Source organism: Podarcis raffonei, chromosome 1 (assembly GCF_027172205.1).
Source record: "Podarcis raffonei isolate rPodRaf1 chromosome 1, rPodRaf1.pri, whole genome shotgun sequence".
NCBI classification, from domain to species: domain Eukaryota; kingdom Metazoa; phylum Chordata; class Lepidosauria; order Squamata; family Lacertidae; genus Podarcis; species Podarcis raffonei.
This window is the reverse complement of record NC_070602.1, coordinates 77,509,322-77,536,021: the sequence shown is the minus strand read 5'-3', so window position 1 is coordinate 77,536,021 and position 26,700 is coordinate 77,509,322. Positions and strand designations below refer to the sequence as shown.

The 26,700-nt window shown below is 40.5% G+C and overlaps 2 protein-coding genes across 2 annotated transcripts in view; one reads left to right on the top strand and one right to left on the bottom strand.

Moving 5' to 3' along the window:
* Nucleotides 1-7,155, bottom strand: part of HRAS (HRas proto-oncogene, GTPase) — a 64,401-nt gene extending 57,246 nt beyond the window's left edge. Inside the window, exon 1 of the mRNA XM_053395412.1 lies at nucleotides 7,133-7,155. The gene's annotated coding sequence lies outside the window, so the exon portion shown is untranslated. The remainder of the gene's footprint in view (nucleotides 1-7,132) is intronic.
* Nucleotides 7,156-7,287: 132 nt separating this feature from the next.
* Nucleotides 7,288-26,700, top strand: part of LRRC56 (leucine rich repeat containing 56) — a 39,001-nt gene continuing 19,588 nt past the window's right edge. Inside the window, exons 1-5 of the mRNA XM_053395306.1 lie at nucleotides 7,288-7,545; nucleotides 11,416-11,588; nucleotides 15,807-15,976; nucleotides 21,325-21,412; nucleotides 23,764-23,824. Coding sequence (XP_053251281.1) covers nucleotides 11,558-11,588; nucleotides 15,807-15,976; nucleotides 21,325-21,412; nucleotides 23,764-23,824 — 350 coding nt within the window. The 5' untranslated portion in view covers nucleotides 7,288-7,545; nucleotides 11,416-11,557. The remainder of the gene's footprint in view (nucleotides 7,546-11,415; nucleotides 11,589-15,806; nucleotides 15,977-21,324; nucleotides 21,413-23,763; nucleotides 23,825-26,700) is intronic.

Below are 26,700 nucleotides of genomic sequence, written 5' to 3'. Positions count from 1 at the left end.
CACAAAATGTTGGACATAACATTATGATGGCTGACTGGGAACAGTTATGGACCACAGGTATGAAGTTCATGGCATGTAATGCCCTAAGAGAGAATATAATGAAAATGATATACAGGTGGTACATGACACCAGTCAAGCTTGTGAAAATTTATCACTTGCCCGATAATAAATGTTGGAAATGTAAAGAGACTGAAGGTACATTCTTTCACCTTTGGTGGACATGCCCAAGGATCAAGGCTTTCTGGGAGATGATCTATAACGAAATGAAAAAGGTATTTAAATATACCTTTCTGAAGAAACCAGAGGCCTTTCTCCTGGGCATGGTCGGCCAATTGGTGCTAAAGAAGGACAGAACTTTCTTTATGTATGCTACAACAGCAGCAAGAATACTTATTGCAAAGTATTGGAAGACACAAGATTTACCCACTCTGGAAGAATGGCAGATGAAGGTGATGGACTATATGGAACTGGCGGAAATGACTGGCAGAATCCGAGACCAGGGAGAAGAGTCGGTGGAGGAAGATTGGAAGAAATTCAAAGTTTATTTACAGAAGCATTGTAAGATTAATGTTAGAATGATGTTGGAATGAATTTATGTGATTTTAGCAGAAATGTTACAAAGATTCAGAAAAAACAGACTGTTAATTGGTGAAAGGAGGGAAAGTAAATTTATATTAATATCAAGATAAATTTACAGGACAAAAATTTGAAAAGAGGAAAAGGATTTGCTGAAATGGATAAATGACTTAGAATACAAAAAAGGGAGGTGTGAGGAGGTCAGGGAAATAAGCTAATGAAAGAAAACAAATGGGAAGATTTGCTGTATTCTTTCTTGATTTTTCTTTTTGTTTAATGGATTTTAATTCTTTGTTCTTTCTTTTTGATCTTTCATCTTTTTTTGTTTAAAAGGACGTTTTTCTTGATTTTTCTTTTTGTACTTTTAAAAACTTTAATAAATATCTTATAAAAAAAAGAGTGCTTAAACGTCTTCTCATTAGACATTTGTTCATCCCACACTTTTCACTGCATTTCCCCATCACTTTACAAACTGCAAGAAGCCAGATTATTTTTTAAAGAAAATTTGATGCATTAGGGTGACAGAACTCTTTAGTCTGCTTTAACTACATAAACCTAAAGTTCTGGTATGTGCTTGAATCCCTCTTGAAAAATAGTAATAGTCCAGAGGAATCCTTATTCTGTTTTGATTTAAACACCCACACCCACCCACAAAATACAAACACACGCCTCTGCTGAAGGATATACTTTTACAGTCCTGCAGCATTTATCCATAATGTTTCACAGATGGGACACATGCTTTTCGCTCTGAAACCAAGCAGAGTGTTTTCAGAACTGTCCCTAAGGAATCTAACAAAAATAATAAGGTCAAAGTGAATTGGCCCTTAACAAATAAATCAAATTCTTTTTGACTTTCATGCATATAATTTTTATAGCACATGATAAATGTTTAAATCATTTCACATGGGCATCTGCGGGTGGAGGTCAGTGTCTGCACACATGCTTAGATAAACCATAATCCCTAGATTCCCAGCTTTCACTAAAAAAAGAAAAAGAAAAGGAGGTCTCTAGCACTTGTGGAACCCAATTTACGAGACAAAATGTGCATGCACTACTCTCATTAGTCTTGGGATACACCAGTCTGCTTACCGCTTTCAGTCTTTTAACCAATTAATTAAGTCTGAGCAGTGATCGACATTTAAGAAAGCAGATCTAGTCAATTAAACAAGACGGATGCTAGAGTGAAACACCTGTAGACCACATTGTCTTTATTTGTTTTTAAGCTTCTTATGATGATCTTTCTAGGTGCAGAAGTAATTGCTGCCCCATAAAAAAGCAGTCCTGAAATCCAGGATTTTAGTGACGCTGTGATTGGGGAATAGTATGTAACCTCCACCGCCTCCCCAAAAGAGGAAGCAGCAAAGACAATAATCCATGATTTTTCCCATTCAAGGTCTTTCCATACCCAAATGTTTATTCTTTATTGTAAACATTTTAAAACTTACTATACTAATATCAATGCAGATAAAATCTATCACTATTATACCCATATTGTAGAGGGCAGGAGTATGGCTAAGAAAGCGTGGGTCATGCCTGTGAGATAACCAGCCTCATATAAGCAACATGCTTAAGTCTTATTAATGCATGAAGGGGTTAATACCATAGAGTAAGCTGTGCTGCCAGGCTTAGCTATGTCCACTTCCCCTCACCTTGGGAGGAGTTAGATAATCAAGGCTTTATTCTCCTGGAGTCTGAGAATCTTAGCATGTAACGAGGTTTGAGCTGGTTGCTCCAACTCAGTCACATGGCTCTCACAAGCCACTCTTCAGTTCCTATACCAATGGTTTAGGAACTTTCACCACCTTGTAATTAAGCTAAGTTTTACTGCATATGCAACTTTTCTGAAGCACATGAATTTGGAGAGTTTGTAAGTTTTTAACTTAGCAAAAGTTTGGTCTTTTCCTATGCTGGCAAAAGAGGGATTTTTTTTTTTTTTTGAAAGAAACATTTTAAGGGAGTAATTTTGAACTCACTTGGAGAATCCTGAGAGAACAGGATTAAACGCAGGCTACCTTATGAGTTCATAGCCAAGGCAAGAGCTGAATTAGGGACTTACTATCTTAGAAAAAAAGTCACAATGCTACAACAGCTTCCCAAAGAGCTTTCTTAGAGAGATGCTGCTGTAAATTTCTGCTGAGCAATGCCAAGGGTGGTGTTTCTTCACAAGCATATGCATGTATGTCATACCACTTTGCTCTTATTCCAGTCCAGCCTTGTCCCAGCCATTTATTGTGAGCATTTAGGTTGCCATACACAACTTCTCCAGGGCAATTGGAAAATGACATCAACACATAGCTATTTTAGCTAGTCATGTTTGACAAAGATGATGATGATGAATAGGATAGAGGAATATCAACGTATTCTAGAGGAAGGAGAAATGTCCCAAGTCTGGCTCTTGGTTGATTTATTGGCGTTGACTGCAAAAAGGATTCAAATAAATAAGTACATCTCACATTTTCTGGTTATGGTAGCACACACTGATAGCGTGAGTCAACTCATTTAAAGGGCTATAAGCACACACACCACAAACATGGTTGCTAGGACAGACCAGCAGGTCTGAACTTTCATTAGAAGACAAATCATTGGAGCAAGAGTTACTTTTAGTTCTAATTACCAGACATTTATATACTTTATATAAACCATTCCTGTCAGAATTCCACCTGTTTTTCTAAAACCAAATTTAAGACTTTCAGACTGATAAACCTAATGAAGGATCATTTTCAAAATTCAGCCGTGAAGCTCACTGAGTGATGTTAGGCCAGTCACCTATCTCTCAGTCTAACTTACCTCACAGGGCTGTTGTGGGGACAAAATGGGGAGGAAGAGAACCATGAACGTCGCCTTGAACTCCTTGGAGCAAAGGTAAATGGAATATAAATATAAATGTAATAATAAATAAATAATCAAAGCTCAATAGATTGTTATTTCAAGGCCATTACCCTGGTATAAAAACAACTTCATGATGAACACAAACTCCTTCCAGAGTATTTCAACCACAGATCAACATGCTTCTCTACAGAACTGTGAATGCCACACAACAGGAGTAACAACCACTACCATTGTGAAAATGTTTGTTGATTTGCTCAGGTTTCCTGTCCTCATCTGACTTGTTCAAGTGGCCCTGCTTTGAGCATGTGCAGTGTCTATGACAAATTCTAATTTGATTTTCTGACTGGGTCCTAGCATCACCATGACTCTATCAGATTCCCCAGCAGCCCCTCTGTGGGTTCTCCATGGGACAGATCCCTAACACTTAACACTACTTTCACCAGTGAATTAAAAGCATATCCCCCATTAATATAGCTGTGTGTGCACATGTTACCTCCCCACTGAGCTACGTCTACAAGTGTCATAATGTACAGAGTGAAGAAGCTGAATTAATGCTCCTTGTTATGTGTGAAAATGCTCTCAGCCTCTCCAGCCTTTTCTTTTCACATATCCACTTGGTGTGTGGCTACTTTACCAAGAAAACTTTTAGCAACTCTTCAAAGCAGCTCAAAAGCTGATCTGCTGCAGATATCAAAATTGATCATTTTGTCATATATATATTATAGGAAAAGCAAAGTGCTTCCTTTTATAATCACCTTGCAATATGATACAAGGACTTTGCCATGGCAACCCAGCTCATGAAACAGAATAATGTTGATCATAAGGTATAGGTTGCTATGGTGAGTAAAGCTGAGACTGGAGCTTTGCATCATCTAGCAAGCCAGGTTTGTGTCAATAAGAGCCCTTGCCAGGATGCACCAGAGATAGGGGTCAAGCTAAAAGGCTAGTTACTAACAAGAGACAAGGGTGGGTAAAGTGCAGAGCTCTTAGCACACATCTCCGCAGCCAGCAATTAATAATTTCCCCAACTTCTGGAAAGAATTTAGGCTTAATCAGAAGTTAGGAAATTTTTTTATTCATGAGCAGGTGTGATGTGGCACGGGAAAATCCTGTATGATGTTCTGTTTGTGAACGTAGAATCTACTCACTATGATGAAACAACAGCAACTCATTGCAGTGCAGGCTGGGTGCAGGGTGCAATGCAGAACTGTGTAACTTGGATCTGTGTTGAAAACTATACACAGCTCTGGGCAAACACTGTTTGTAGGCAGGAACAAGTTAACTATAAGACTACTTCACATTATGCAACACATCTGAACCCTCTAAAATGTTTCCCACCAATCACAAATGTTGTTATAATGCTTATCCTGTATATATGCGAGTTCTGCATAGAAAAGTAACAGATCCTCTGCATCTCTTGCATTTAATGGCCTTCAACTCCGCTGCCTATGCTCCCCATCCCTGTCTATGTTCACTTCTCTTGCCAAATCCCCCTTCCCCACAACAAACCCCCTTCCCTTTGTCTGGGGGAGATCTCCCACTTTTGTTGCACTGTAGCACAAAAATGCCCTTATTTATTTATTGCATTTATATCCCACCTTTTTCTCCAAGCAGCTCAAAGTAGCATACACTCTTCTCATGCAAGCCCTACAACAACACTTTGAGGTAGGTTAATCTGAGAGATAGCAACTGGCCTAAGGTCACGCAATGAGCTTCATGTCTGAATGTAAAATAGGGCAGGGGAGTATGTGACCTAAGGAAAAAGATTTGAGGGCCAGAGAGAGGCCCAAAGGGCCACATTCAGCCATCAGACTTGAGGTTCCCCATCCCTGTCCTATCTCCCATCCAGACCATGATGACAGAGGCTCTTTCCTGTGAGTAAGGAAGAGATCAGCAATAGGTAATGCATCACAGCAGCCATTACACTCTAAACTATGTTTTTTGAATTTCTCCTGATCAGCAAAACTCCTTGACACGAAAAGGAACTTTGTCAATTCAGGTAATGATTGGATTGTTGCCCCTTATAAAACGTATGACTAAGATGTTCATCTGATGCTGAGGCACTAACACTGAGTAATTTCCCAGCACTCATTAGTAACACTTTTTTTATTTAAGAAAAAAGTATTAGCTATAGTTTTCCCGCAGTAAGCTCTTTAATCATCACAGCTTACTGGCAGAGGGATTTGTGGAGTAGCTTATATGATCACAAAGAGAATTAAATGCATCACGCTTGCTCTGTATCCTGCTAAATGATATATTATAGGAGGAGACTGAGACTGCTGGATTCCCATAAAGTAAGACGTATATATGAATTTCAGAGTTGGTATCCATGTAATATTAGGGAGGATTTTACAATGGTGTTATGCGAGTCCCACTATGCATCTATTAACCTAATATTGCACTCATTCCACAGAATACATGACAGAGCATTTAACCATTCACCCTCAGCAATGCTGTGTGTTTCAGGCTATCTAGAGATATGTAATAAAGGTGCCAGGCAAGCATACATGGGGACAGTGGGGAGCCACCACAGAAAAGGCCGGTTCTTGTGTTACTGACCTCTGGACTTCTCACAGAGGAGGCACACAAAGGGCCTCAGATGATGGTTGCAGGGTGTGGGTTGGTTAATCATGCTATACTGTATATCCACACAAACACACCCTTATTTTCAGGTCACTATCTTTTTTCACTATCTTATTGTTTTCAGAAATTCAGAATCGGCTCTTTAGCTTTCTCAGGCCATGCCTATCTTATTCAGTCATCTGAGCGTGACATAATTTGTCCTCTATTGCAGCTCCAGAGGGAATTGCTTTATCATCGTAGAGCTTTACTGTCTACAGATCTTACAGGCTTCTGCATTCCCTTGGAAAACACCTCCCTGTAGTATTACACAGTGGCAATAATTCAGAGTCTAAATGACTCTTCTGGGATGCTGTGCTAGCAAGTTACAGCTGTTTCTTTAATAGGCTGCATGAACATGCACAGAGAAAAAGAGCAGGAAAAAGAAAGCATATCTTAATGCTTGTGTTTGTGAGCACTCTGAAAGAGTTGTTCCAACATAAAGTGTGATTTTACTCAGAGATTTCTTCTCCTTTAAGGCTGTGGATAGGGGTTTCACAGTCAATTTCTGTATTACATTTTTGTACATGCAGACACCCATATATGTATGTGTGAACAACCACACATACCCTAGCTTGCTTCAATGCATGCTAGGGAATGGATGTTGCATAGAGAATGGCTTCCCAGTAGGTATATGTGGAGAGAAAATAATAGTACAACCTTCCAGGCTGTAAATTTAGGCTTGTGCATTTGATCTGAAGTGTAAGTACAACCTTACACGCACGACCACACATTTGGAGCACGTGTACCAGGATAGCAACTGCTATTGAGGAAAAAGGCACTCCTACAAGCCTGTGGGGATTTTCCCTTACCGCGTTTTACAGACTCTCATATTAGACCATTCATTTCCTTCAAGCAACGTACAGCTCCCTCTTCCCAGCACCCAAACTGCCCACCTAATCGTCTCAGTCATGCGGTTTCCATACAGAAGATTCTTGATCAGCTTTTCGTAGCCTGCAGGAAAAATCCTCCTGGAGAAAAAGGAGAAATACACAACCCCTCCGATTTAAAGCTTGCAACCCGACTGCACACTTATCCGTACCGGGACTATCCCGGTTGCACCAGCGCAACTTTCTTCCGAGGGAAACACGCTTCAGACGTGACCTACCCATAGCCAACCTCCTCCACGCAACACCTTCGGGGCGGGCGGAAGCCCCCAAACCTTCTCCGCAGCTTCTCCTCCCCTCACGCGCAAAGCGCCGCCGCAGCCGCTTCTCGCCACCAATCCGGCCCGGAGGCGGTGACTGGCTCCGGGGCCCGCCGTGCTCATGACTATGTAATGTGCGTATTCAAATCGAGCCGTTGCCGGGGCAACCCGAGGCCCTGTTACTCACGCGAATCCCTGGAAGTACCTGAGGAGGCAGCGCGGGCCCGGGAACGGAGGGAACCCAAGGCTCGCTCCTTCGCTGGGGCTTTTTTTTGGCGGGAGCAGCCCCTTCTGTTTCTTTGGTCCTCTTACTCTGGGGGTAAGGGAAAGGGGAGGGGCGCCACCTTTTTGCAGCCCCAGGAGACATGAAGCCGGTAGGCTAGAGACTCCACCCAGGTGGGTGAGAGGCGGGAAGGGACAGGATGAAGGTGCCGCCGCCCCCCTGCGCTGTTTTAACAACTCTTGGTTTCAATATTAGCTGGAAGCTTTGCCCCTAAGACTTGATAAGGGACATGTACTCTGCATATTCGCGGCTAGCATCCTTACTGGGGCCGAGTAGTCATGCTTATTTTGTGGGGGGTCCTCTGCTAGCATGCTTGTTGGGGAGCAACCGCATTGAACACAGCGGGGTTTCCTTCTGAGTAAACATGCAAGGGAAAACACTGCATGGCTAGAATCCTTTGATCGCTTGCCTAGGATGTTTAGATCAAATCATAGAGTTGGAAGGGCCCATGAGAGTCATCTAGTCCAGCCCCCTGCAATACAGGAATCTCTTTGCCCAACGTGGGGCTCAAACCCCTACCCCTGAGATCAAGAGTCTCATGCTCTACTGACCGAGCTATCCAGGTGGGAATGTCATTTCTTGTAACTTGAATCCATTGCTTTGGGAGAAAATGGCTTAGTTCACTGGTTTAATTCCAAGTGGATTCAGGTGGAATCTTAAGTGTGCATACTTTTTAGTAAGGATGTTGCAAATGGTAAGGCTTGCTTCCAAATAAGCAAGTTATTGTTTACTTCTTGTTAGTGATGGAATTGATATATGCTTGCAGTTCATGTAGCTACATCAAGAAGAACTTTCTGACAGCAAGATCTGTTTGACAGTGGAATAGACTCCCACAAGAGGTGGTGGACTCTCACCTTCCTTTTAAAGCAGAGGTTGGATACCATTTGTCATGTATGACCTAGTTGAGATTCCTGCATTGCAGGAGGTTGGACTTGATGACCCTCGGAGTCACTTCCAACTCTACAATTCCATGATTCTATGGCTCAAGCAAGCAAGCCATGCTGTAAAAGTAAGGCAAGCACAAACATCCTTCCTTGGGGTCACTAAGGCAGTCCTTTTTGACTTCAGATTTGGCATCAGTTAGCCTGAGTGATCAAAAACCCATAGGTTTACTTTTGGGAAATTTTTAGATGCCAGCGGCTAAATATGTTTTGAATAACTTAATAATGTTTGGTGTGTGTTTCTGATGTATCGTATTTTTTGCACCATAACACTCACTTTTTTCCTCCTAGAAAGTAAGGGGAAATGTCTGTGCGTGTTATGGAGGGAATGCCTACGGGTGGCATGCCTACGGTTTTTCCTCCTCTAAAAACTATGTGCGTGTTATGGTCGGGTGCGTGTTATAGAGCGAAAAATATGGTACCTTCAGAGCTGTCTGTCCCTTTGTACACAGAATTATCTGCCTTTTAGCATTTGCCTCTTTTATTTATTGCAGGAAAAACTTATCAGGAAGATAAACAGTAATAAATAATAAACCAGTGGATTTGCTTAGAGAAGATTGAATGACAAATAAATGGAAATAGAATAATAATTCAAAAGCATCAAAAATGTTAGACAACAGATAAAGACAGACAGAAACCATAGCACTTGTGATAGAAAAAACAGCTTTGTATTTGAAGCCCAAAGCATATTTGACATAAATACTTGCCATCATATTGGTGACATTGCCATTATGAACAGCAAGAAGAAATAACTGGAGGTAAATGCAATTCAGGAAATTCTGGACAAATGCATTACTGATGAGGCAACTGCCTTCATATTATTTATACAAACTATTCCTCATACCATTTTATTTCTTGTTTCTAAAATGCAACAGAAAAAGTTGCAAAATGCATAATGGCATTTAAACATACATGTTTTGCAGACTGACTTGGCCTTAGATTCTAATGTACGTTACCTGAAGTTTGCAAAAGGAAATTTCCTGTCCCTACTGTGGCACTGCCCCTCTGCAACCAACTGTGCCCCTTGAAAAGCCTCACTGATGGGCTAGGAGACATCTTTAAGCAACATAGGATGGGATGTGGCAGCCTCCAGAGGGATGGGGTGGGTCCTAAAACAAACATATCAGATGTCAAAGGCCAGGGTAAAGAGGTGCCTCTTCAGCATGCAACAAAAGCCATACAATTTAGGTGCCAAGCATGATAATAATGTATGTGAAGTACTTTTCATGTACTAAAGCAATATGTAAAATACTTTGCTGCTTCCTCTGCAAATTTTAAAGTTGGGTTTGGATTTTCTGATCTAGTTGACTGAGCTACGCTGCCAAAAACAAACCCTAACAGCCCGCTTTTGTGAATGTTTATTAAAAGTGTCTATTAAGGGGCTTATTCCCAGGTACATAGGATGTACATAGGATTACAGCCTAAACTAGGGAGGGGAACCCTCAGGAGAGAGTTTCAATTAGTCTTTCTCTCCCTCCACCTTCTCCCACCTTCTGTTCTCTCTCACCCTGGCAGTCCTCCTCACTGTTCCTAAAACAGATGGGCAACCTTTTTTCTGTCAAGGGCCACATTCCCTTGGACTGCTGATCTGCTGGGAGTGGGCAGAGACAGAATTACTGGTACTTATGATGGACTTTCATTCAGAATAAAGACCACCCTGTTTCAATTTTCACTGGCTACCTCAAAATAAAAATTCCTAATCCTTTACAGGTCTACTCAAGTAAGCCCCACTGTGTTTGGTGGGATTATTCTTAAATAAATATGCAGAGGATTTATTTATTTATTTAGTACAACAGACCAATATAGCTAATGTTCTGGAAAGCAAGTGGAAAAAATCCTTCATGATTCTGGTGTGTGAGAGTGTATTCAGAAGCATAGTTATTTGATATTAGATAGTGAGGTGGGGAAAACTTCTTTTCTGGAAGCCAAACAACCATGAAAACGTTTTTTAAAAAATAAAAAAACTCATCAATTATCTTTAAAAAACTATCATGTGTTCTGAAATGACATAATAGAAGGTGGGGCACTTAAAAGTCAGGAAAAATAAGGAGGAAAGGACTGGAGAGGAACGACCTCTGATGTGACGGAAGAATGAGGCAGTTTAATGGGGCTGCATAAAATGTGGCCTGCAGGTTGCCCACCTTGACCTTGAAGATGGGAGTAAGCCAGGAAGGACATCTGCCATCAGCAAATATGTATTCAGTAATGGGCCATCTTGTGAAACAGTTCATTATGATATTCATAATGTAAATGCCCTCCCTACCTTTGTTTTCACTCACCTTTTAGAATTGTATTCAAATAACAGTTCTGACATTGCAGGATTAGAGTTGTATAGAATGCAGCCTGATACATAAATGTGGGCAAAAATAGTTTTTAACATTAGGGACTGATTGGTGTAATAGCAATTTCCTGGTGACATCATAGTAAATCTCAGCTGTCGAAAGATTTTTTTCCCAGAAGAGGTTATCTACAGGGCACTTTTGCTAAATTACACTTAAAATGGCATTCACAGCTTCCCGAGGAGCCAAACCCTTTGTACAGTCTATAGCTTGCATAGATTTTCTTACTTTTTATTTAGTAGTGCTTAAACAACTGCTATTGCCTGGGAGTGTGGACTGCAGCAAAAGTCTATTGATTAATTTAGACTACCAAGATTTTCATCAAAGTTATATTTTGGAGCTGAACTGTAGAAAGGATAAGTTTGATTGTTAATAGAAATATTTGTCAGAATGGGTGTGGACAAATTATCAAGTGGACAAATTATGTATTTAAATGTGCTTCAAGCTTCTTCAGGAAGGGAAGAGGAAGGGGAAAAGTTGTTGAAATATATTATTCTACAGTATTACTTTGGAAATCAATGCTTTTTTTTTTTTAAGCTTCAGGTGTAAGAGCATTTAGAGCAATAATTTATTGAATGTCCAAATTTGGCAGTTGCCAGGATACTCTGAGGTGCAGAGGTGATGGTGGTGGTAATTGGATTGATAGTTGAACTGATCCAATTATAAATTGCTTTTTTCCAGAGATTAACACCAGAGAGAGAGAAAACATCTTTGTACTGAAAATGGAAAGAGTGCTTGCAAATTGACCTGCTTGCTGGACAGTGCTACATCCGTTACACTCCTTTAGTTCTTCACATGCTTCATTTGTAGAATCTTGTAGTGGATGACAAGTGCAACACTTCAGTTACTTCCAGGTTAGTCACTAAAATGCACTTATGTGTGGGCTGCTCTTGAAGATAATATTGGGAACTTCAATTGGCTGAGAACATTGTGGCCAGATTTGTGCCTGGGGTCAGCAGGATGGATCATATTAGGCCAAGTCCTGCAAAGCCTCTAAGTGGCCTGAGAACAGCATATCTCAGCAACCACCTCTGCCTGTATGAACCAGCTCAAGCCAAGCGCTCAGGTTCTCAGACTCTCCTTGTCTTGTCTTCCCTTGGCCTATGGAAGAGCTGGCGGAGAACAAGAGAGTGGCCTTTTTCGTTGTGCCTAAACTATGGAATAGACTCATTAGGGAGACTTGCTCTTTGCCAGCTTTTAAGTAGGCTTTTATCTTATTCCATTTGGCTTTGTTGTGGCTAGAGCCTCTGCTGATGTTTTTAGCTTGCTGTTGCTGGTATAATTTTATGATGCTATTTTAGCTGCTGTTCTCATTTATTTATTTATTTTTGAATACCTTATATTGAGATTTCTATAACAACTAAATCAAATTTTTGTAATGCAATAACAAAGAAGAAACATAAAAAGCAAGTTATACCATAGAGTATGTACAAATTGACTAGATGACCTTTGTGGTCTCTTCCAACAATTCTATGATTCTGTGATTCTATATCAACTCTTCTGAGCTTACAGACACTTGTGTGCCCACCAGTATTTCCTATGGCACCTGCAAAAGGTCTCCGTAAATATCCCCTAAAAATCTACGTTGCATGAGCAATTGTTTGCTTTTGATGCTCAGCTTCTGTTTGCACTGGCTCAGCCTCTCCTACATTGACCTCGCCCCTTAAACATGAACACATTTAATTGGATGCCAGAACTCAGTGCTCACCCTCTTTCTCCATTTGAACAAAGGACAGGTGCAAAGAACTTAGTGAGTGTGGTGATGGCCGATGTAGGGGTCTTTTTTCCAGTTGATGGGGGGCAGGAGGTGGGGCATGTCCTCACAATATTGTGGTCCTGTCTCTTTTCTGCTCTTTTAGATGTGGCAGCCATTTTGTGTTATGCCATACCCTCATAGCAACTATTATGTGACTGGCATTTGGCAGACTTTATCAGAATCCCAAATGTTCCCAGTGACCCAAAAAGGTTGGCAACTTCTCAACTTGATGTTCCAAGAAAAGATGCTACTATTTTGTCTATCCTGTGTCAGAACTAAGAGCAGTTTAGAAGTACTGTTGTATAGTTGAAATTGAAAAACCCAATATATAATAAAATATTGAATTGCATATTCACAGTGGGTGGCGGCATGCTTCCAGTCGCACAGCACTCATTGGGACAGGAAGGTGGTGAGATGGCAAAATTAGGAGTGCTCCAAGGTGGTTGCAGGCCAGCAGCTGCACACATTCATTCAAAACTGCAGCTGCCAACCTGGAAGTCCTCCATCTTTGTTGCCACCACTTCACCCCAGCCACATTTCAATAAGCACAATACTGCTGCCCCCGGATGGAGGACATCACTATCTCCGCCCTGCCCAAGCCACTTCCATAGATTCATACAGATTTAACAATGAATCTGTGGCACTATACCAGTTTAGCAGTTTTCAATAACAGTACTTAAATCTCTTCTTTGCCACTTTACAGTTCAGTAACTCTACTAATTGCTCTCATTGAACCCTGTTACTCGTTTCAAGAGTTCTACTGTTGTATTACAGCCTATGACAGAAAGATCTTTTTTGGCCATGAGAAGCTCAGGTCATTAGGCACTTGAAATGTTTCTCTTCTTGCCTGCAATCTAGTTGCACTGAAAAGGGGGAAGTGGTCTCTCTATAAAGCTACCATGGGTGTGGTCCTTTTGTGCAGCAGTTTTGCTACACAAAAAGATTCTAATTTGGGCTATCTTTTAATTGCTCCACTGTTAATTTTATTGCGTTTTACACATATGGAGCTGGGCATGAAAATGTTGTTCTGCTTGCTAATTCAGTTGTAAAGCAATTACAAGTACCAGATCAATATTGGGAAGTATAAAATCAGGAGCGTAACTTCAGATATTAAACCACGAATTGATTTTCTTGTCAAACCATAAGTAAGTGTTGCTCTAATACATGTTTCAGAGATAAGAGGGTATTCTGCACGGCAACTGTAGTATTTGGTAGCAGTGAAATAAATAATTTTATTTCTCGTGTTTTGATTAACTCTTTAGGCGCACCGTCTAGTGATTTATGCATTCCCACCATTGCATTTGGTGTCTTCTTATATAGGATTATTTTACAACTTCTCCCAATTTAAATAAATTCAATGCTTTTTCACCCATCAGGAGGTAGAATGGCAAGATCTTGCTCCCATTCATAATTTATATATTTATTATTTATTAAATTTATATATCGGCCTATACCAGGAGGTCTTAGGGCAGTTCGATTTATGACCCTATGGGTTTGAATTTGTGGTAACTGGTGATTGACCAGGAAAGAGCACTTGAGTTTCTGATGAAAATGTCAGCCTAGTATGCAGCCGTGTTAGAAACTGAAATATGAAAGCTAGGAGCTAAATGGCACCTTAAACCTAGGTTATGGGCACAACAACAGAATGTGTAGGCATGGTTTTTTTTATAACGAATGCAAAGCTGAAAATGAATGAACTGCAGCTAAAATATTATGTTCATTTTCCACATGGTTTAGTCCTTCCCCTGCCCACCCCCCTAATATTCTTAAGAGGGTCTATTCTCCAGGCTTCAGAGAGTAGCTGGAAGTGGGGAGGCAGAATAAGGTCTTCCTTTCCCTCCACTCTGCAGTTTTAATCTGAAATCTTAGGCGCAGTACTACACCGAGCTCAGAAACTGCTCACGCTAATGAAATTCCCTGTCGCAAAATGTGCCTAGAAACATGGAAATTTCAAACACTGCAAGCAAGGGAGGACACATTAAAGGTGTGTCTGATTTATACATGGTTTGCAAGAAATGGGTATCATTATACTGGAATGCAGGGTCTTCCAACAAAACTGATGTTGGAAGATTCAGAGCATGCAGTTTATACAGTGCATAGTTAAACTTTGGAATGTGTTCTTACAAGACTGAGTGAACTTGGATGACTTTAAAGAGAATTAGACAAATTCGTGAAGGATGGGGCTCTCAATTAATACTAACCATGAGGACTGTGTTCTACTATTTCTCTGTGTACCAGTTGCTGGGAATCACAAGTGGAGAGAGTTGCTATTGTACTCAGCAGTTGCTTGTGGCCTTCCTATAGGCATCTGTTTGAACACCGTAAAAATATTATGCTGGACTAGATGGATCTGATCCAGCAGAGCTCTTCTTAGGCTTTCACACTGTTACATGATTTCAGGGTTCCCATGAGGAGGCTGTATAAACCCTTTACTTTTTAAATAAATGAACTACAGTAGTTGAATTTCTTTCATTTTTCTCTAAATAAGTAAAGTTTTTAGTGCTACTTTTATTTCTGGGTTGGATATCACTGTTTCATAGTTGTTTTATAGTCTTTAATGGTTATTAATTGACAGCTTTGTTTGTTATTGGTTCTTGGAATGACTGAGCATTTGTGGGTGAATATAATCTAAAAGGAACAGTGGGGGTTGAATGGTTTTTTATTTTTGCCCAGAAACAGTAATGTATCACAGTTACATATATGTAATGAAATGTGAAATTCAGGGTGTATAGGTGTGTAAAGGGAATTGGGGGTTGCTCGTGCGTAAGGGGGCTGCTGCTCTAGGCAACGTTGTCTGGCTAAACCTTTCCCTGGCTGGACAGCCCTTTCTCCGTGGCTGTGTCAGTCACTGGCAGAATCCGTCAGTGGGCGTTTCCTGAACTTCTTCCAACATAAAAGCTCTTTGACGCCAAGTCTCCACCTAGCCTCCCTGCGCGGAAGTCTTCTGCACAGAGTGGGCGTGGCCAGCGGAGGTCCTGGGCTCTCCCCGCTGGTCTCTGTGGAAGAGTCTTGGAGCCATCTCTCCGAAGTCCTTCCCTGCTCCCCTTTCTTCCTGGTGTCACGCCGATTTCCTTCCCCAAAGGAAGTGTTCTCTCTCTCCCTGCTGGTCCCTTCTCCTGCATCACTGGGGAGCCTTACCTCCACTCTTGGCTCTGATGGCAGTTCCCTGACAAGGTGGAACATTTTATACCTGTTTTCAATGTCATTGCAATTTTAACACCACACTATCTAGATGCATCAGACTGACTTTGACTTAAGAATGTAAAAAGTAAGTGCTGAAACCAAACAAGTTTCTCTTCCTGTGGTTAATGTTTAGGACATTCTGGGATGGACCTAAACTGGAAATTAGGCCGAGTCTCAAGACCAGGTTCTGCTACAGTTCGGGTCACAGATTTGGGTCGGCAGGGTCTCCTGAATCCCAGTCCATCAATTAAAGATGATGATGAAGAACTACTTGTGAATGAATATCTTTCCCCCAACAAACTGGTAAGTAGATACCAATTTAATGCATCTGGAATGAGATTTCTGGAATGGAAACAATCAAATTAGTCTTGCTGATATACATTGCATTACTGTGGGATATCTGATGGACTTCCAGTTAAATTGAACTACCGAAAGATGCTTTTGGTACTCCTGGCTATCTCTCAGGCACTTCCATAAACAAATATGACCAACATGAGTATTAATCAGATCCTACAGAGAAGGATTAAAAGGTCCTATTTTATAGTAACCTTATTTATGTTTAATAGCAAAAGGATTAAAACAGTCTATATTCTAACATTGCAAATATGATTAACATCCCTGAATAAGAGAGGCAGAGAGCTGCCTCAGTATATGGGTCATACATTTGGCACATATAAATCACTCAATTTGTTATGCTAGTGGGCTTCCTCTAGCATGGTATTGTCAGCCTTGAATGTCAGTGCAGTTTGCCCAGCATCTCACTCACAATCTTTGAGGCTTGCTTGTTGCTACCTGATAGCTTTAAAAGCAATAACTGCATGGACTGCACCTGAGACCTATCGCTGACCTGAAGCATCCCTTCATCCACTTTTCATTGTCCACAGAAGAGCCAATGTAAAACACTGCTTCTTGTGTGTTGTGCAAAGGAGATAAACTTTCCTATTTTGTTAATATTTGAATAACGTTTTGTGTTGGTAAAATAATTGTGCTGTAGGAAAGGGTATGAGTCTGGATTCCCTTGTGACTATGCAGTTTTTATGTTGCAGCATGCATTATTTACTGGGTTACTAATTAAGGGCTGGGAAAGGCCTGGGGTGCACTGGAAATGGCCCACATCTGCTGGCAGGGGGATAGCTAACAACAGGCTGCATTTTGATGGGATGAAGATGATGGAAAACAGGCAGCGACATGCAATGGTAGACAGGGCTTTCTGTGGGAAAGGAGCTTCAGCAAGGCTGCTTGTGGGCCATTTCCTTTTATTTCTGTGTGGCAGTTGAAGGAAGGGAAACTTTGATTTTAAAAGAAATTTGGGGATTTCAGCGCATAGACTTTTCCCTTCAGACGCTATGCCTCTGTCAATGAGAAGCAGACTATCAAGTGAAATTTCACTAAGAGATGTAATAGAAGCAAAGGCGTAGGAAGGTTGACATCTTTATCAAAACAGCAATTGCTTTTAGAGTGAAAGCATTTTATTTGGATAGTGTAGGGTGCAAAACCATCAGGATGTCCTTGCCCTGATCAACATACTCTGAAAGCTGTAACAGATTAGCAAATGTCCAATCTGATCTCACTGTTGCAGGGATGGGAGATGAAATGTTGAATGCTCTCCCACATTAAAAAAACACACAAAAGCATCTCATTTTACATACACAGCTAGTAAAATTAGTTTGATCCCCTATCTGCAGTCTGAAATGAAACAACCCAGCAAGACCCATGTCTGGTGAGGCTTCAGTCCTAAACAATTTAGCCCTTCAAATATTTGGGGCCTGTTTCCATCCCTGCTGACCTTCTTGGTCTTGTGGCAGTTCCACCTTCCTCAGAAGTGTAGGGAATGGCAGCTCAGGAGGGAGCTTTCTCTGTGGCAGTCCCTAAACTGTGGAACTCCCACCCACAGGAGTGTGAAAAGCCCCTTCATTGTACAGCTTTTGCCCTATGCTGAAGACACACCTCTTTACCCTGGTCTTTGACAGTTAAGGCATTTCGTTTTGTTGAATGTATATTGTTCTGTTCCATTTAGAATGGTCTTGCTTGTTTTATAGCGGCAACAGTTTTATCTGTGTTTATAGTTGTATAATATATTGTTGTGGCCTGCCATGGGATGTTATGGTGAAGCGTGGATGAGAAATACTATAAATAAATAAAATAACCAGTGCTTTTTTTCCCTAGGGGTATGCAGGGGTACGCATACACCTAAACATTTTGTGGATCTAAGTTTGGCCTCATTGAGGGGAAGTATTTCAATATGAGTAGGAAAATGAAAGTACCCCTGAACATATTTTTTTTAGAAAAAAAGCACTGAAAATAACTAATCTGGTTTCAGCACCAACTCAAAATCTTCAAGTTTTCATGTGTCAAGATTTTTGTAATGCAGTACTTACCTTTGACAGTTGCATTCTTTTTTGCCTAATAGGGACTTCTTTCATTTGGCCTGAAAGTTTTGAGTGGGCATTGTTGGAGCAGTTGCTTCCTGTTTTTTAAAATATAGATATACAATATTGCCAAGGAAACGCTAACTATGTTTGCAGCACGCTTTAATAACAAGTCTAATGTAACTATTACTTGACCTCTTGTTGCTCAGGTTGAAGCAGCTGCTTCCATACTGTTAACTTCCTTTTGCTTTTTCAAGTTTAAAAATAGCACTGCTGCTCAACTAATTGATTAGAAACAAATTTCCATTATGTCTTTTTTAGTGTTTAGAACTCTTTAATGGAACAGTAACAGGAAATCATTTTCTCACCAACACACTTACACAGTCTTAGCATTTTTTATAGCTGGGAGAAGACTCTATTAGCCTTTCAGAAAGAAGACAATATTTTAAAATTGAAGCTGTGCGTGCCTGACTTTTCCTTTCCTCTTTCAAAACTTTAGGTCCATATCCTACTTACTCTTGGGTGTGGTAGTGTATAGACAGTTTCAAACCAGTTTGCTCAGCATATTTATTACTGCAGTGAGTGTATTTCCTTGTGCATATCCTTATGCATTTATATCTTTTTCTGTCCTCTCTGAAACCATAAGATGAGTCCAGTATGAATCATGCATGAGCATACAGTCAGTATCGTACTACAACAGCTAGTGCTGGACAGTGTGTAAGTTTGTAGTAAAAAGCAGGTTTCTAGTCCTCATGGTTGTAGAATGATTCTACGATTCTATGAAATAAGCTTGAAAAAGTGTTGGTTATTCTGAGTCTTTTAAGTCTTCTAGTGCTTAGGATTTTTTTGCTCTACATAGCTTCCTGTCCTTTTCCATGGAGCCATGACAGTGTGCCTACCCTCATTTACTCTCCATTACGCCCCCGTGCCCAGATTATCCAGAGCTTTGGGCTGGGCTGTCACCAATATGCTGATGACACTCAGCTCTATCTGCTGATGGATGGCCACACCGACTCGGCCCCGAACACACTGACCATATGCTTGGAAGCTGTGGCTGGATGGTTTCGTGGGAGCCGATTGAAACTAAATCCTTCAAAGACAGAGGTCCTATGGCTGGGTCAGGATGGCATAGGGATGAGGGACCAACTCCCTTCTCTTGCAGGGGCCCAATTAATGCCATTGCCTTCCGTTAAGAGTTTGGGTGTAATCCTTGACGCCTCCCTTTCCATGAAGGCGCAGGTTACAGCAACAGCCAAGGCGACATTTTTCCACCTTCGCCGCATCAAGCAGTTGGTCCCTTACCTTTCCCGCCCCGACTTGGCCACAGTGATCCATGCGACAGTCATCTCCAGGCTAGACTACTGTAATTCGCTCTACGCGGGGCTGCCCTTGAAGCTGTCCCAGAAACTCCAGCGGGTGCAGAATGCTGCAGCGAGGCTCCTCACGGGATCTCTGCCATGGGAGCATATTCACCCAGTGCTTTTCAAGCTGCTCCGGCTCCCGGTGGAGTACAGGGTCAGATTTAAGGTGCTGCTTTTGACCTTTAAAGCCCTTCACGGCCTAGGACCCTCGTACCTACGGGACCGCCTCTCCCAGTATGCCCCACGGAGAGCCTCAAGGTCCATAAATAGCAACACCCTAGTGGTCCTGGGCCCTAAAAAAGTTAGATTAGCTTCAACCAGAGCCAGGGCCTTTTCAACTCTGGCTCTGGCCTGGTGGAACGCTCTGCCTCATGAGACCAGGGCCCTGCAGGATCTGATTTCTTTCCGCAGGGCCTGTAAGACAGAGTTGTTCCGCCTGGCCTTTGGCTTGGAGCCAATTTGATTCCCTCCCTCTCTTTTTTTTCTTTTCCTTCTCCTCCTGCAATGAGGCTACATTTTAATATTTTAATGTTTCAATATTTTAATGTTGTATTTTAATTTTGTTTTTAAGTTGTAATCATTCAACTTGTTTTTTATTATTGCTTGTAAGCAGCCCTGAGCCCGGCCTTGGCTGGGTAGGGCAGGGTATAAATAAAATTATTATTATTATTATTATTATTATTAAATTTGATTTATTAGTACGAACAATTGAGAATGTGGTGTTTCAGTTTATATAATTGTAAATTATATTTTGTTCAGTGACTAACTTTTAGTACCCTGATTGCTGATTTTCATAAATTGTGGTCATTTATTTTTAGGACTGGAATGTGCACATATATGCATATGCAAACAGATGATAGAAGAAATGCTTTTCTCTGAATAATAGATTTGATGGCATCTGGGGATATTCACTTAACTGTACTGTTTTTCACAGAGAAAACTAAAGTTAGTGGGTTCTATCTTATATTTGTAAGACAGAATTACTTCCTTTTTTCTTGGCAGATGATTACTTTTCAAAGTTGAGGTAAATGCATTTGACAGGGAGGCCACAAATAAAATGAACAAGTTCAAAAACATTTCAGACAGTTGTTGAAGTTTTATAGAAAGGTGATGTGAGGGGGAGAGTTTTGTTCCCTGTTGAAACTATTGTATTGCATGACATATGCAATCTAAGAACAGATGCTATCCCATCTATGTGCTTTCCCTTTCCTTTTTCCACTTTGTTAATTCTTTTTTAATTGAACATTTATACATTTAAAAACATTTATACTAATATTCATTTTTAATAGAATTCTGCCTCTTCAGTTATAGAGCAGAATTCTTACATTAATATATATATGTTGACTGCGAGGGCTTTAGGTGCCCTTCAGAATGGTATTCTAACTAGGTGGTGTCCTACATAGTTCCTGCAAAGTCTTAAACGTTGACTGCAGGTCTAAGGTCTCTTATAAAGGAAAAAAGGAAACAACTTTTGTCTACTTCTTGTCTCTAGTGACTATATATTTTCCTATTTTAGACTGCAATGCTAACCGCACTTATCTAGGAGTAAGCCTCATTGAATTCAATATAACTTTCTTCTTAGTAGATTTTAACACTGTTAAGATTGTGCTGTTTGTCTCTTGAAAGAGGTTTCAAGTTGAGCACTACCAACTTCCCATCAGTTCTGGGAAACTTAGACTTTCCCCCAAGCATCTTAGCTGTTTTTCTTTCTCTTTCTAATTCTCTGTCGTATTGCTACATATTTCCCACCCTTCTGTAGAGAACCAAAGCTGTACGGATGTTTAGCACAGAAGCTAAACATCAAGTTTGGGACCTTCTGAGAACCCTTTGTGTAGGACTGCATTACTAGCAGAATACTAATTTCTTTGTAGAATATTATGTTAAAGGATGCAAGTTCCATACTCTTTGCTTATTGTTGTAGAAAACACTGACTGGGCTAGATGATCTGCGTCAAGTGAAAGCTCTAGAGATGCATGTAGACACAAGAGAGAACAGCCTTGGAAACTTTGGTGAGAAAACATTTTATTCTGGCTCAGACCCTCTTAGCCTTTTATTAGAGCCCATTGTGCTGCAGCTGTGAAAAGGTAAATTCCATGCTCAGAACTATTAGGAAAGGAACTAAAAGTATAACTGCTGTATCATAATGCCATTATACAAATCTATGGTGTAGCCACATTTGGAATGCTGTGCAAAGTTCTGGCTGCATCATCTCAAAAAGGGTATTGTAGAGCTGGAAAAAGTTAAGAAAAGTTCAGAAAAGTCAACCCACATGATCAAGGGGATGGAGCAACTGCCCTATGAGAAGAGGGTATGACACATGGAGCTTTTCAGTTTAGAGTTAAATGGAGTTATAAAATCATTCATGGTGTGGAGAAAGTCGATAGAGAAATCTCTCTCTCTCATAATGCTAGAACTGATGGGCATCTGAACTGATTCAGAGCAAACGAAAGCAAGTATTTCTTCACACACCAGATAATTAAATGTTGGCATTCTTTCCCACAAGAAGGAGTGATGGCCACCAAATGGTTAGCTTTAAAAGATGATTAGACAAATTCATGGAAGGAAAGGCTATCAATGACTGTCTGCTGCTGAATGTCCGTTGCTGGGAATCACTAGTGAGGAGTGTACAGTTGCACCTAGGTTCCGCTTGTGGGTTTCCCACAGCCATCTGGTTGGTCACTGTGAGAATGTGATGCTGGACTAGATGAGCCATTGGCCTGATCCAGCAGGCTGTTCTTATGTCAATTGGAGCTAAAGAAAATCTCTTTAATACTAAAGTGGTAGAAAAGTTCCAAATGGAGCAGCTTTCTTTCTGGGGTTTTTCTTGAGGGCGGTGGCATTTATAAAGCTTTCATTTCTAAATACTGACAGAATTTACATTCAAAGCAAGCTGAATGAGCTCTTATTTGAAAATACTGGTTGGTAAACTCATCCCTTATGCTACCAGGTTTCTTTATGGAAGAGCCACAAATCAAGTTACCTGTGGCACACCCTTATTTATTTGATTTTTGCCTCCTGGCAGGCACACTAGGTTGATTGTCTGTCTGAGGCTGCCTCCTTCTCTGGGTGAAGAAACAGTTTAATGAAATAAAATGAACTTGAAGATTTCTGACAAAAAGAAAATAGTCTTCGTTAAATATGCATACGTAGGGGAAAGCATTTGGCATGCATCCGTTTCATGAAGCCTGTTACTTACAGAACTGATTTATCCTGTAATAATTTGCTTTGTAATACTGATTATGACCTAGAAATGGGCTCATATAAACTATGCATAACAATAATCTACATTAGCAGCAGTAAGAAAATGCTTGTGCTACAAAAACTTTAAGACTTATTGAACGATTCAGAAACTGGACAATTAATTTGAATCTTATTTTCTACCTAACCGCATTGTAAGATCAAAATGGAGACTCCCCACCCCACTTGCATATGGGTGGAACAGAAAAGAATACAGAACACATGTACACCCAATAACATTTCACTCTTATTGCTTATCTTTGTTTTTGCAAGTGCTAGAGGGTGTTAATTAATTGAAAGATTTTTAATAGATCAAATGGTTTGACTAGATGTTGTGGCCCTAATAATTCGTAACATACAGAATAAGAAAAATCTTGTTTGAAAGTGTGAATGGTCACAACTATGAATTATTTCTAGATAATACAGTGGGTAGTATTTAATTAAGTTTTACTCAGAGTAGGCCCACTGAAATTAATGCAGCTTAGTCATGTTCATTAAGTCAGTGAGTCTGCTCTGAGTAAAACTTAGCTGAATACCCAGTTCTTTTAAAACAAACAAACTAAGGTTGTGTGGATAAATCTGAAGAGAGGGGGAGATGGATAAGTCAGGAAACATTGGCTGGATACAAGCAGCAGTCCTTGAGAGAGTGTTGAAAAGGCTTTGCTTCCTGTAATATATACACATACAAAATACAACATTCTGCAGAACCTGTTTGACCAGCGGTGAAAATGGGAAGAGTGTGCACACCACCACAACAATCCTTCTTTCAAATCTTCTTTAAATCTGAGAGGTGAGGGGAATAGTTCCCAGCAGAAACAGATGTAGGACACAGGGAGAGGTTCTCAAAGGTAACTTTTAAAATGTCAAGTTGCTAGTGATGTAAAATATAATCTGACAGTATGTGATCACTTCCAGGCAAGCCTTCTCTTGGTATGGATTCTTCATATGGCATTAGTCTGAGTAGATATGTTGCACCACAAGAATCAATCAGAAATTATGGTGAACAAATATATAAGCTGTACCATTAAAACACTTCAGTTATGACATTTTATGTCTAAGAGGATCACACACAGACTGCTTTTACCAAACTGCAAATTGTTCCTTTTCTTCCCTGTTCTTATAGGTGCTTATCTGCCTAATCTAAAACAACTGAAACTGAATAGCAGCATGCTTATGTCAGTGAGGTAAGGAGCTATAGTACATAAAGTAAAGTCCAGAGTACGCTTTCACTCTCTGTCCCCACCCCATAGCAGCACCTCTCAATAACCCCAGAGTGAGCTAGTTCTGAATCTGCTATATACAGGGAAAATCTTACTGTTGTTCTATTGCAGTAATAGGGAACTTGTGGCCTTCCATATGTTATTTGACTACAACTCCACTAGCCAAGTTATTTTCATAGTGTTTAAGTGTGTTTTGCACTGCTTTGGAAATGAAAAATGTGAGGTTTCTACTTTTATTATTTTTTTACTGGATAAAGTGGAATGCTTTTGCAATCTTAAGAAATTTCTGTATCTCAAAAAAATCACATGGAAAGAGCAAATATATCTCGATACCTTTTAGAAAGACATAAGCACTACTGACGATCTGTAAATAACAGAACCACACGTGGTTTTCCAAGTGACGGTAAGTCGTTCCACGCAATATTGTTATACAGTATGTGGTGGTGAATTGCAAAAGCACTACTGTGATCATATAACACAGCAAGCAGAGCTTATGGCTGAGTTTGGCAACAAGATATAGGCACAATTATACCAAGGGAGAAGGCCTGAAAACCTTCCTGTCATAGAATAATTGTGAGAAACACCAAATTTCCTTCTCCAGCCTACAGGAGGCAGTGTTTGTGTGAAAGCATATTTGGAACTCATTACAAAAACTTTTTGAACCTGTTACACTCTTTGCCCTCTCTTTTTAATGCCAAGACCAAAGTGACCTTATTTCTCCTATCTCAAGGGTGAGAGCCCACGCTTTTCCCATTGCATTTGCAGCAAAGTCACTCAATATTTGTATGTTTATTTCTCAAATATCTAGAGGTTGGCCTACTTATTTTTGCGTGGTCAGTAGGGAGACTTCGTACACAGAATGTGATGAAAAGGTATTGCTTTAGGTCCTTGTTAATTTCCTACTTTACACTTATTTTATGAGGCTTTTACTCTATTGCTTCCATCCATCTCTCTCCAGCCAAGTAATATCAGATTTATGAAGTAATAATTGAGGGAGAAACATGGAACACTCTCTGAAGAGAGCAAGTTAAAAAACTATCTTTTACTCTTGCATGATGACATATGTTACTTATCTCCCTAATGATTCTGGCAAAAAGGACTATATTTCAAAGCTAATGGGGTATTCGTTCTAGTCTGGCTAACAGCCACCGTTTTTAATCTAATTGCTTCTGCTTTCTAATTTCAGGGATGAGTAAAAGGATATATGTAAAATCCTAGATAAATACTTTCTTAAAACGTAGGCTGTTCTATTAGATGCAGCATCCGTAGCTGTGCTTTCGGCATATGCAGTAATCCTCAACTATTAAGTGACCTGTCATTTTCAGAGTACTATATCACAAAACCATCTATTTGTTTTGAGTCACCTTTGCACTGCTTTATCAGTTAATGTACAGTGGCTGCCATTTGCCTGGAGGGCTAAGGTAGGAATGCCAATAAACATACAGTACAGAGGTGGAATCCAACATTGTAGTAGATGGATCGTTCTGACAATGCAACCATCTCTCCTTGCCAGAGAGAATGATCTCTCCTCTCCCCACACACAGTTCTGAGGGTTCGCCTGACCTTCCTGAGCAAATTTGGGGAGTGAAGGGAGTCTTGTTGTCCTACCAGGACTCTACCAGGGAACATGGTAGAGGTGTATATGATTATGAATTGTATGGAGAAACTGGATAGAGATAAATTTTTCTCATAATACTAGAACCCGGGACCATCCAGTAAAGCTGAATGTTGGAAGATTGAGGGCAGACCCCCCCCCAAAGTAATTTGTCACAAGGCACATAATTCACCTGTGAATTCTGCTCTCAAAGACATAGTGATGGCCACCACCTTGGATGGCCTTATTATGTATCAGATTTCGAAATTATGTGACCTGTCTCTTTATGTAGAGCCCAGAGGTTGAAAACTATGTGAGGAGCCCACCCTTGCTGCAACATGTTGGTCCCAGAATCAGGCTGCAGTCCTATATCCACAAACATGGGAGTAATTCCCATTGAATCCAGCGGATTTTACTTTTGAGTACTGTAAAGAATTGTGCTGCTGGGACTTTTATCAGGCAGATGGTTGGTTTTCATCAAACCTGGTAGTAAGGATTGTTCTCTTCTTTATGAAAAATCCAAGATCTTCATCATTTTCCTTTCCATTCAGTGCAGGTGTGGGGAACCTTTGGCCTTCCAGACATTGCTGAACTACAACTCCCATCAGTCCCTGCAAGCATAACCAATGGTCAGGGAAGATGGAAGCTGTAGTTCAACAGCATCTGGAGGTCCAAAGGTTCTCCACACCTGATTTAATGTGGTGGATACTCGATATTATATTTTCCTCCTTCTTGCCCTCATTTTTGGTTGCGATATTTAGAAATATGGCTGTTTGCAGCAAACCAGAGATCTAATCTCAGTTTGCAAGCCTCCAGATTTCTATTCAGGAACCCAATACCACAAATGATGCTGTCTGTCTGAAAACAGATACGTACATATCTAACCAATTTGAAATGCACCTGCAACACATTGCTCCCAGCGGTTATGTAGGTTCTAAGTGATTTAGTCAGAAATGAGAGAGGAACAATTATCATCAACCGTTGAGAAAACGCAAAGAATTGAATGTTGGGAGATAATAGTGTAATTAGGCAGCTGGCAGGAGAGTTGCCCATCCTTATCAGTCTCCATGGCAACAGTGGTCCAAAGAGTCGTCAGTTACAGCGAGGAGTAGAACATAATCTTCAGCAAGAAAGATGAGATCTATAAAGAGTTAGTTTTTCACTCTTGTCTGTCACTTATCTGTTTTCTAAGACAATTACCCTCCAATATCAGACTAAGAGAAAAGTGGCTTAAGGACAGTAAATT